The sequence below is a fragment of the Pteropus vampyrus genome, unplaced genomic scaffold (assembly GCF_000151845.1).
Source record: "Pteropus vampyrus isolate Shadow unplaced genomic scaffold, Pvam_2.0 Scaffold247, whole genome shotgun sequence".
Taxonomy (NCBI): Eukaryota; Metazoa; Chordata; class Mammalia; order Chiroptera; family Pteropodidae; genus Pteropus; species Pteropus vampyrus.
The window spans coordinates 518,432-530,700 of NW_011889028.1; the positions used below are offsets into that span (position 1 = coordinate 518,432).

The 12,269-nt window shown below is 45.4% G+C and overlaps 1 protein-coding gene and 1 non-coding gene across 3 annotated transcripts in view; one reads left to right on the top strand and one right to left on the bottom strand.

Moving 5' to 3' along the window:
* LOC105301675 (transmembrane protein 180-like) overlaps window positions 1-12,269 on the bottom strand; it is a 22,004-nt gene that overhangs the window by 6,794 nt on the left and 2,941 nt on the right. The window contains exons 2-7 of one of the 2 annotated variants that reach the window (XM_011374445.2): window positions 11,355-11,525; window positions 10,585-10,759; window positions 8,997-9,722; window positions 5,208-5,362; window positions 3,435-3,518; window positions 531-653 (exon numbers count right to left, since the gene is read on the bottom strand). In XM_011374445.2, the coding sequence (XP_011372747.1) occupies window positions 531-653; window positions 3,435-3,518; window positions 5,208-5,362; window positions 8,997-9,722; window positions 10,585-10,734 (1,238 nt within the window). In that variant the 5' untranslated portion in view covers window positions 10,735-10,759; window positions 11,355-11,525. The remainder of the gene's footprint in view (window positions 1-530; window positions 654-3,434; window positions 3,519-5,207; window positions 5,363-8,996; window positions 9,723-10,584; window positions 10,760-11,354; window positions 11,526-12,269) is intronic. The other variant, XM_023520101.1, reaches the window with a different exon arrangement.
* LOC111729114 lies at window positions 12,123-12,241 on the top strand. Its single transcript, XR_002776099.1, has one exon. It is a non-coding gene; the product is annotated as a 5S ribosomal RNA (ribosomal RNA).

The window sequence follows — 12,269 nt, forward strand, 5'->3', positions numbered from 1 at the left end:
GTGATGTCTTCTCTGCCTGGAATGACATTCCTCTGTGTTCGGGATGGGATCCAACTCAGCTTCCAAAACTCAGCTCAAAAACCCATGTGACGTGCTCCGTGGCTCTGGACAGACTGAGGTAAGACCTCACGCCTGACTCCCACAGTGCCCCATCCCGCTTCTGGGGGCCTTGACCACAGTGTTTGGGGCTCCTTCTTCACCTTGTACCCCCAGTACCCTCAGAAACAGTTGTGAAATAAGATAACAAAAGAACGAACGACTTAGATAAAGCAATCGACACGTATCTTAGTGTAGATTATACAGACACTTATATGCGGTGTATGCGATTTCAAGAATACCCTTAAAGATACTCTTACTAAAGTCCTCTTGACATTATTAGCCCTTTTGATTATAGCTCATGCAAGCTCTGAGTTATTGACTAATAACATCCAAAGTCTAAGACAATTGCCTAGTCGTCATCGAAAAAGGCTGAGTTTGCTTTCCTCTTTCTTTCGCGTTATTTCGAAGGTTTGTTTCGTTTCATACTCTACCTTTCATTCAGGTCTCCATATCCATACTGCTTTAGCCCAGAGAGCATCACCATGGGAGCTAAAGACTGCGCGGGTTTGGTAAACAAAGCATTGGTGCCGAAGACCACCGAGGAAAGGGGTGACCTGGAACAGAAAAAGCAGCATGGGTCTCTACCACGCAGAAAGTGACAGGTGTGTGTACGCGTGCGTGTACATGTATCGACGACTTTTTTTTATCTATTAAACTCTCCCTGCATCTAATAGGACGATAACAGAAATAGTATAGTAAAGAGCCAAGAACTTAACCTATTAGTTATAGATTAGGAACCCCCGGTCATAAGGGGTCATAGAGCTGGAGGGGCCTAACTCTTTAGATGAAGGGACTAAGAGTCAAACAGGAGGAGACACAGCCAGTCTCGTGGTAGTCACTGAATTAGAGCTGCGTGTGCCCTGGCCTGTGCCGAGTGTGCTGTGTGGACGGTTTCGCATTTAAGCCCCACACAACCCACTGGGAAGATGTCACGCCTTTGAAAGACGGGGAAACAGATGAAGTTGTCCCCCGTCACGTAGCTAGTCAGGAGTGGAGCTGGGACCCACACCGGCATCTTTCTGCCCAATTTCATTAAGGACATCTTTAACGTGTTCCTAGTAAGAACTCTGCCATATCGGGGTGGTTTTTTTTGGGGGGGGATGATTAAGTTATGTCATATAAAATAAATCAAGAGCATTGACCGAGTAACCTGGAATCTTCTTATTTTTCAACCAATGACGGAAACCTTGCGACTAAGGAGGAGAAAGAGGAGAAGAAACGGGAGGAGAAAGAACTAGAAGAAAGGAGAGATCAGAAAGGCCGAGATGAAGGTGAAGAGCTTGAGTTCCAGTCCCAGCTCTCCGGTCTGCTGGTTCTGCCACCTCGAGCAAGTCAACCCCTCGACAGTCTTACTCCCCCGAACGCGGGGATAACTGTGATCCGTGATGACACAGCACGCTGTCACCGCTTTCCGTCTCCCCCACCAGACTGTCGGGGCTGCACGGCAAGTCCCACTCCCGACCCTCCTCACTGTATTAAGTTCTAATCCGACTGGACCGGGATGACAGCTGGTCAAAGCAAAACAACCATTTCAGAAGAACAGACGCTAAGCACGCTGTTCTAACTTAACTGTATTCATTCGCCAGTCTTTTCTTTGGGTTTTTCTTCAAGTATGGGCCCATGGATGACAGTCTGTGCCATCTCTCTCACGTGTACAGTGTCCATATGACACGATCTATGAATTCCACTATCAGTTATAGAGAGAAAACCTGAAGTTGTTTGTAAGGCAGACTGAGCACAGAAAACCTTCAGATTTTTATGACTTTTCCCCAAAACGTTTACAGTTCTCATCACATTAGATTTGAAACTAATTCTTTTTACAATTATTCTTTAGCAAGTCTTTCTAAAGCATTCAACTTGGTTTTCATAGAAATAACTTTCATTTCACACTGACATTTCCTAAGTTTATAAAATATACGTGCAATTAAATGTCATAATTATAATAAGTGCACCTGACAGGAACAGATTTGAAACAGAAAGTGCTGACTTGTGAGAATACAAGTTACGAGAGCAGAAAAACACAAGTGTCCTCAAGAGAAGCATATGGCACATCAGGTGCATAAGAGAGTATGTTTCAGGGTAGCGGTCCCCAACCTTTGTGGCACCAGGGACCAGTGCTCCTATGAGAATCTAATGCCTGATGATCTGAGGAGGAGCTGAGGCGGTGATGCCAGGGCTGGGGAGCAGCTGCAGATACAGATGGAGCTTCGCTCGCTTGCCCGCCGCTCACCTCCTGCTGTGCTGCCTGGTGTCTAACTGGTCTGTGGCCCTGGGTTGTTTTAGAGGGAGCATCAGATGACCTGAAGAATCTGTGCCAAGACCTGCTGTACTATATCCCCGGCACTAACCATAGTGCTTGACACTCAGGAGGCAATCACTGGGTATCTGCTGAGTCAATGACATCTACCACGCAAGGCTGGTGTGAGGCTCGGACGGGCAAAGGCCAGACAGGGCTGGCACACGTTGCATCTGGTAAATGGTGCCCCTCCCTTTCCAGCTATTTGAGACCTTTTATTTACTTCTGCCCAGACACATCCATAAATCATTTGAGAGTTACAGTACGTTTCCAGGAGTTATTGCTTGTTAATTCATTCATGTTTCAAAAGTGATTAGAGCCAGTCACTTTCCGAGGCACTTAGGGACACAAAAGTGAAGGCCTGGACCTACACTGGAAGGAGCTGACTATCTTGTCACTGCAAATGTGACTTGGCCACAAAACCCTGGAACAGGAAAGGAGTTCTATAAAGAGGAGATTGAGCAGCTGGATTGGCAAAGCTTTCCTCCATTTTAGTTCATTAAAAAAAAAAGGAAAAAGAGGCCACAAAATCTACATGTTTCTACAGAGCTAATAACGAACATCTCGGCACATTCCTTTCTCATCTGTCCAGTAAGGCACACGTCAGAAAACGTTGGCCAGTCAAGGGAATTTTACAGCTAATCTAAAACACACATAACCCTACCGAAGGACAAAAACCTCCCCTTATTGGCTTTCACTTTTTCAAGTAAAAAAAAAGATAACGTGGGCTTTGCCTTATCGTCCAGTGTAATAACGCGACTTGTGATACGTGTAACGTGACGCTGAGCTGTCACTGTGGTTTCCGAGTTTGACTCTGTTGTGGCACTGGCTGTGTGACCCTGAGGAATGAAATACCATGATGTCCTCTCAGAAGCAAGGACACGGTTACGGATGTCCTACGACGTTCCGGCTCCGAGGCCTCTGTGACTGTCTCTCAGATGCGTGGCTTGAGGCTGTAATAACCGAGATCTGGAGACTCGTAGGCCCTGCCTCCATGTGAGAGTTGTGTAGCTAATACTTGAATAAATACACTACTTACTGACGACTGAACTTCAATAAATCTGCATCAACGATGTCAGCTAGTGGCAGGTTGAATAAACAAAAAGAAGCTTGTACGATCACCCTAAAAACAATTTTAAAATACACATGTGAAAATTTTACAACCAGGAGGCACAGATTTTGTTAAAAATCAAATATTGAATGAAAGTTAACATTTGGTTTATAAGAAGGAAAAATGAAATAATATAGTAAAAAAGTAAAGATAATTAGGCACACACTTCTATCCGCCCAAAATATTACATATCTACGAATGAATAATTCCTTTTTAAAATGAAATAACTACTTTTGCTTGACATTTTAAAAAATGTTTTTTATGCTTTGTCTTCAGTCCCAAATGACTACTTACTCATTTAATCTGCTTAAATAATCAATAGATTCTCAAGAATAAAACATGCCAGAGAAACTCATTAGATATTTTTCTCGACATGAAGAATAAGTTAAGAACTATAAGAGGGCATATATTTTAATTACGATAGGACAATGAAAATGGGAAGACAGTTTAAGCTAAAAAAAAGCAAAAAATTTTCGTTCAAAAAAATCACCATACAAATGTCATTTTAAATTTGGTACAGCCGGGACCACCACTACAGACTTAAAGAATAGTTATCTACGTGGGTTCCGATGAAGCTCCACAGAGAGTCAATCCTTTGGATTAATTACTCTCCACTACTAATTTGTTCTAAGTGCAGATAAGTCTCCATGAAAATTTTCTCAAACTGTTCCAGCAGGGACCTAGAGTAGGACTCATTAACTCACTCACCCAAAGTGCATCTTCTAAGGACCCACTGTCGCAGACGATGGGACCCCAGGGGTAAGGAACTAGACCCTACTCATAGTAAGCTCAGTTCAGTGTGGGCCACGGACAGTCACAGGCAGGGCCTAAATGCCACAGCGGAAACGAGCAGAGGGCTTTGGGGCCACACAGGAGGGACGCCTCATGCAGATGATGAGATCAAGGGAGTCTATCCAGAGCAGCAGGTCCCCGAGATGTGGCCTAAGGAAACCTAGGAGACAGCCAGGCAAGGAACGGCGACCAGCTGCACAGCAGGCACGGAGCTGTCTGAACGGGAACTGCGAAGGGCTTCTGTGCGGGGTGGAGTTCAGTGTGCGTGGAATGACAGGGAACAGGGGCGAAGAGGGAACGGGTCTACCTGACAAAGGACTTCCCGGTCATCATTCAGGGTCTATCCTGAAAGCGAGGAGAACGCTGTGCTATTCTTGAAGCACCATGGAGGGGGTTGGGGGGGCTTTGGGCCGGAGGCACAGCCATGCAGGAGGCTGCAGACAGGGCCACGAACAGACCGCGAGGGCCGGAGCTGCGGGGGCGGCCATGGGAACAGAGGGCGACGGGCTCGGGGCGCGTCAGGGGCGGACAAGCACGGATGGGCAGCACACTGCGTGTGGGAGATGACGGCGAGAGGGAAGGCAGAGGCGCTTCGCGGTCTGGCCTGGGCAGCCAGGCAGGTGGCCGGCCATCCCCCGGACGGCACGCGAAGGCACAGCGTCAATGAAACGCGGCTCCCTAGCAGGTCAGACAGGAGCTCAACTCTACCTCAAGGTCCCATGTGTCCTCAACTCTACCTCAAGGTCCCAAGCGTCACATCTCCTCAAAGCTGGCAACGTTCAGACAATCGGGCAGAAGGATACGACGACTCTGCCTAGAAGCTAATCCTGAACACAGAGGCTTCGGTGCTTCGCAGGGCAAGAGGCAGGGCCCGGCGCAGGCCTGGTTCTGGCGACGGCGTTTACTTACATGACAGCAGTGAGATAAAGAGCCAAGAAGTAATGGTGTCGCTGTCCAAGAAGCAGCATGACAATGGAGGCCGTTCCTTCCAGGTAGAAAGAAATTAAGATGATTTTATAGTAGCCAAACTTCTTCAGCCAGGACTGGCTCATAAGGACAAAGCACTGCAATGAACACAGGTCGATGGCGGGTTAAGATGGGAACCCACAGGCTGTCCTTACTCCCGCTGACGGCCCAATAACCGTCCTCGGCAAAACATAAAATTGCTTCTGAATTATAACATCGCTTGAAACACACAATTAATACTTTCCATCATGGTTAGAAATGCTATTATCCACATATGTCTATAAACATTGACTAAAGACAGTAATATTCGATAAATAACAAAGAAACAGATAGTGTTTCCTAAAAATAAACCAGGAAATGGTTTCCTTCATTTTTATTTTCACACTGACATGAATAGATTTTACTACAACTATGTGAAAGAATCCATCACTTATAAACGATGGGCAGTGCTTTATGGTAATGGGAAAGGTCCAACTCAAATCTAAAATAAATCCAGGTTTCAAAATTTGGAATGAAAGCCCAGAACTCACCTAGCACACAGGCGGTAAAACAAACATTTATTGAACAAATGAATAAATATTTCACCATTCTTCTTACTGTAACATCCGAAATGTATTTTTTATCCTAAAATCAAGCACCAGAGGTAAACAATAGTTTAGGATTCTATGTACATTTCTTCTGTTTTTGTCGCCTGCTAATCTTATATATTTTCATAATTCTAACAGACTCGTGTTGAGAGCTCAGACTTACATTTTTCCTGCATTTCTTGCTACCAATGAAAAAGTTCATTGTTCTAGACTGAAAAGCCTATGCTAAATATACTTATGTACATTAACAGAGATCAAAAGATACTTTGTTTTCAATTAAAAAAAAAATTGTTTAGCCCTGAAAAGTTTTCCCTAACCAAATGTACACACATTACAATTAAAAGAGAATTTTGGGACGTGATTCCACAATGTATGGTGAGCACGTCTGCTTTACATACAGAAGGCCCTGGGTTTACACCCCAGTGGAGCCACAGTCCATGGTCTACAGCCACGCCACCCCGAACAAGCCCGATGTCTGATCTCAGAAGCTAAGCAGGGTCGGGCCTGGTTAATCCTTGGATGGGAGACCACCTAGGAAGACTAGGTGCTGTAGGCATAAATAATAATAATAAAAATAATAATAATAATAATTTTAATTAATAATAATAATTTTAAAAAGAGAATTTTGAGTGATGTAAGTAGAACACAAACATTCTCTAGAAACACACAAGGGTTCTTTCCCCTGACTGAGTTTATGGCTTACTTCGCTACTTTCAAGGAATAAGAGCTCACGTTCTGGACACTAAAAACAAGGACTCCCGCGATTGCTGTCATGATCTTATTAGCACACACACCCGGCAAGCCCCAACATCCCCCGACATGCCCCAACATCCCCCGACATGCCCCAACATCCCCCAACAAGCCCCGACATCCCCCGACATGCCCACACAGGGCGGTGACACTGTACAATGACACACTTCACACACTGAAATGAAGCTTCCTGTGCCCACTCCCTCATAGGCAAATAAACAAAACACAGGAAATTAATAACACGAGAAACGGCCCGGCCGAGCGGAAAGTGCGAGATGCTGAGGGCAGGCGTGCGTGGGTCTGGGTTCCGGCCACGTCACGGGGCTGGCCGTGTGTTCAGATGGGTCACTTCGCCGAAGAGTCGCCTCCTCCAACTAACGCCCCCCAGCTCTGTCTCTGCCTGCCACATACTCCGGACAAGGTGCTCCAGAACTGCTAGTTACCCTTACGTCCAAAACGTAAAAAGAAGGAGCCAGTGCTGAGTAATCTAACAAAAACTATGAGAAGCCGCTTTTGCTTTTACTAAAATAAAGCCTGCTACCGGCTGAGGGTTCGGGGCTCCACTCGCGTTTCCTGCGTAGGCGCTTGTGGGGTGCGCCCCAGACCCAGCGCCAGCAAGCCCATGCCAACGAGGCCGGAATCGAAACGCAGACGAGGCGGTGCTGCTCCTACAGTGGGTCTAGCCCGCATCTGCTGCTCTGAGCCTTAACAAGAGCCGACGTTTCCAGAGTGTTTGTGCCAGGGACTGTTTAAGCACCTTGTATGTTCTAATTCGTGTAATCCTCATATTTTTATTCTCGTTTTGCAGATGAGGAAACTGAGGCACAGAGAGGTTGAACAACTCAGCCAGGGCAACAGCTAATGGGTGTGGGATACTTTTTTTTTTTTTTGAGATGATGAAAATGTTCTAAAATCGACTGTGGTGGTGGTTGCACATCCCGGTAAAGATACTAAAAACCACTGAATTATTCACTTTCAGTGGGTGAATTGTGTGATATGTGAATTACATCTCAGCGAAGCTATTCACAACAAATCTATCTACCCTTTAAAAAAGTTAATTTTACGTGTGAGTTTAACAAACTTTTTGCCTGGAGACAAGACGATACCACAGGCAAGTTTGTGATTAAAAGTGGAAAGATATATATAGCCTAGAAGCTGACAGTACTCAGCAGGGTGGGAAGTCAGCAGCTTTCGTTTGAGGTCAGTGAATGTGAGAGCAAACAGCTTGATAAACCTCATGGTGCCCTAAGGTGAGGGCAGAGTGTCGTCTTATTGTGCACACACCATACCTGCGGCCACACTGCTAAGCTGAAAATGACATCCTCCTTGGCATGCTCTGCTAAATCAACCAGGTGAACACAGCCCGTGTTAGAGACAATCCCAGCATGCTCAGCTCTGGGGGCTGAGCATGTAAGGATAAAAGCCTTTCCCCAAAGGTGGTCTGAGGACCTCATGACACAACGTGTACGATGCACTTGGCATAGTCCATGGCACACGGTAAACACCCAATACGCGTGAGGTACCGTTACTATGGCAGATCCGGAAACCGAACTATGACACGGGGCTTGGGCTGATGGCAGAAAGGCAAGTTCTATCATGCAGACTTTGCGTAAGAAAGGGTGGCAACACTTAAAATATTTTAGAACTATTTCTGTCTCACATGGTTTAAATATTTTTGAAAGTTAGTAAACACTAAAAACTCGTCTAGCTAGAATGACTTCTTATCTGATGAGTATACGTAATGAATTTTAGGATTTAATTATGAAAACAAGAAAGACCCATATCTCAGGCAGGTTGTCATATTTTTGGAAGCTATACTCAGGTTAAGGGGGGCAATTCGATTAATCTACTCTTCAAACAGTGCAGAAAATAGCACGCTGTGGTCATTTCTGGAGGCGGGCACGCCGTCTACGATTATTGTCATGACCATGGAATTTTAATGACATTCTGGAATGGCACGACATGGCCTGTGAGCCAAGTGTTTTGCAACCCAGCTTCAAAGATCCTCGAGTCACTCTTCTCCCTGTAACGGTCACTGGCATCTTAGACGCCAGGGTAAAGCAACGCGACACGCTCACAGAAAGCCACTGATTTTCGTCATAGCTCTGCTGAGGCTTAAACGACAAAGCTCAGGGGAACGAAATTCAAAAGCTCGAATGTTTAAAATGCCACGTTGCTCGGCTCTCATTGGCTCCGCCTTCCTTCCCTCCCTTCATCTCTTCTTCTCACTATGTTTCTGCTGAATCTTGTACGTCGGGGGCTCTGAATCTTTGGGTCTCTTAATAAATGTGTCATTTTTTTTCAAACTATCGACAGAGTCAGGTTTTTCATTTCCTCACTCAGGTGAGAGTTAAACCCTCGATCCCTCCAGGAAGATACACGAACTACCACGTACCTGTGGGCAGATAAAACCCGCCCCGTACATGACGCTCCTTATGGAAGAGGGGAGAACCTCTCCGGGAATGAGACCCTCTGTGAAGATCATCATGAAGTTACGGAGGAAGGTTAAGTGGAAGACTTGGAAGAAATTCATTATCAGAAAGAGGCAAAAGTTTTTCTGGGTCAGGATTTGTCTCATCTGTGAGATGACGGAGGTCCAGGGGAGTTCCTGTTCACTTTCTGAGAAAAAGTTTTCCTTGGGGCTTCTTTTGGGCTCGAAGCGCCGCAGGTGGTACATGCCGGTGTAAAGGCTGGCAGCCGCGAGGATGGCAATGCCAATGGCAGCGGCCTGAAAATTGAGCAGAATTTCCAGATTGTCAGAGAGGAGGCCACAGAAGAGGATGGTGGTGGAGGCCACGAGTGCGGCTGTCTGGTTAATTTTCATAAGCGGAAGCTGACTTTCGTGTCTAGTGAAAATCTCCACAAACAGGGCGCACTGGGCTTGCTGGACGAAGGTGAGCGTGCTGTCAAAAGCACATAAGGACACCATCAGGTGAAGTCCACTGAGCCAGTCACCTTCGCTATAGTGTTTCCAAGGGAACCAAGGAAGCAGGAAGGCCAGCGCGCAGAAAGGGGCACCATACAAAACACAGCTGTGGCGGTAGGAACAGCAGTTGGCCTTCGAGTTGCTGTGAAAATACCCATTCAGGTCATTAAGGACATTCCAGATCATTAAAATTATCTAGGAGAAAAAAAACACACACAAGATGATTTCAGTGCAGTTTATACGGATGAAAATAACCCCTGGATGTTTATTTACTTAATGTGAAGGAACCCAGGCAGATCCGTCAGAAAAAAGCTCATTGCCCTACGAACCAGCAGGGGGCGCGCCTGCGGACACATTAGGAATAGCGGCTAATGCCATTCACAAAGCCCGTGTGGGCTCACTTCGTCTCTGGGCATCGCTGTACCGGTGTGTGCACAAATTCTTTCATTAAATCCTTAAAACAACCCTAAGAAGCAGCTACTATTATCATTCCTGCTCTACAAATGAGGACACCAAGGGCCAGAGATGTGCTTCTTTAACCTGCCTGGCTAATAAATGACAGAGCCGGGGTCTGGGTCAAGCCGGTGGGAAGCACAGTGCCCAGAGTCTGTCCCTCCGGTGGTTAAGGCACACGGGGCCACGCCTCAGCCCAGAGTGGCGGCCCACGCATGTACCATGGCACAGTTTTACGTAATTTCATTGGGAAAGGTTAAAATATCAGTGTTTGCCATCCAAGCCCATGAACTGAGTTACGATTTGTGTACGCCGTGTGACTTTCCAAGACACGGAATATGTTAATAATGATTCTAACTGTTCCACAAAAGTGAATTTCCCAGATGACCAAAGCTTATCCTTTGAACTCTGAAGCCTTTATGTTTTAAGCGACAGTCTCTTCCAATCTCTCTTCACCCTCGCACAGAGGGCCTTGGGCGTGGATGATCTTAACACATCTCTGAGCCGTGTGAAGAATCGGCTCTTTGGAAAATCGCAATAATGCACAACTGTGAGGAAGAGAAACGCTGCCCCAGGGGAAAGGACACAAAGGGCGCCAGCTCACCTGGGCTTGGACGAAGGCCACTTCTGAAGTCTTGTACACGTGCAAAAACAGCTTCACGTAGTAGAAGCTGAAGACGGAACTTAGCATTTCGGTCCCTAATGTTGTCACAGAATAAGACCAAGAAACGGGCTTCGTACTTAAAAGTGTCATTTTCCACACAGAGGGATTCTTCTTCCTTTGTTTAAAAAAAAAAAAAAAAAAGGAAAATGATCAAAATTCACCATTTGCATTCAATAGCTGATGGGTGGCAAAATTCCACTGGATACCAGTTAACATTAGTTAAATAAAAGTCCCAAACCCCTACCTGTGAACAAGTAAGCACGTTTAACACTTTACTTTCCTGTCCATTCACTCAACATTTTTCGAGAAGCTGCCGGGGACCTTAACTTGCATAGAGTGTGATGCTACTTAAATATATTTTCGATATTTCTTCTAACTTGTAAAAATGAGATTTATCCAAGAGTTTGGATGTGCTTAACTTGTGTTTATGGCATTATTATCCTCCCTACCTGGGGATGGGCAATAGAAAAAGAACAATGAGGTGACATCCTTGAGCTAGAGTCAGAAAGAAGTTGAAGTGAGCCCTTCACTTTAGTACACAGTTCTCCATTCAGTAGTACGGACTTGCATTGGAAGATTTAGTCTTCGTTTCTCCTGACAGACTGTAACTTTGGCCCAAAGGACCATACCGAAGATGGATGTAGAAAAAAAACACATTCTGGTCCTTGTATGATAAAAATGTCCCTTGTAAATCTGACCTATCTTCTTACCCTTTCAGTGACTCGATTTATCCAACTGGAGAGCAGGAAAAGGTTAACCAAGCTAGAAGTAGGTATAGATTCGTCTTCCTTTTAATCTTGACAAAGTTTTCAGGAAGTGCCGTTACTGTCCTGTGTTGTCGCCATCTTGCCGGGATATTTGGCCAGGTCTCCACACTCTTACTGAATCAGAAAACAGACAGATATTCTGATAACTTGAGAGCGATAACTTGCTTGAATAATGCTTGGGAATTCAGCAGACACTGCAATCTGTACCGCCCAATTTCTTAGGGAAGGAAGGGCAAATCAGAGGCGGGGAGAGGGCATCTGGTTCAAACGATCGAATTATCTAAGTCCCCGAGCTTCACTTGCACCGGGAAGATCCAAGAAGATTCCAATTCCTTGGCAAGTAGGGCCTTAGAATTATCGAAAGAGGTTATTAAACCCATGTGCAGACCAAGCATTGTCTGTGGACAGGATAAAGAATATTTCGCCCGTACATGTACTGGTATTCTCACAATGTTTGTAGATTCTGCTGTAATGAGAAAGTATAAATTTGATTTTTTTTCTGTCATTATGCTCAAACACTTGAAAAATACAAGTCCTATTATGTGGAAGTCAGCCAACATTTTTGGCTTTTAAGATAAATTCTCAGATTTGAAAAAGCTGGGAACTGCGGGCGAAGACCTCACTGTAGGGAGTCACTTTTGGCCTAAGTGAAAATAAGGATTGAGGATAGAAGGCACTGGGTTACCAAGAGGGTTCAAATCGAGGGAGTCAGTCTACGGCCACGCCACCCTGAACAAGCCCGATCCCATCTGATCTCGGAAGCTAAGCAGGGTCGGGCCTGGTCAGTACTTGGATGGGAGACCACCTAGGAAGACCAGGTGCTGTAGGAGTAAAAAATAAAAAAATAAGGGATTGTAA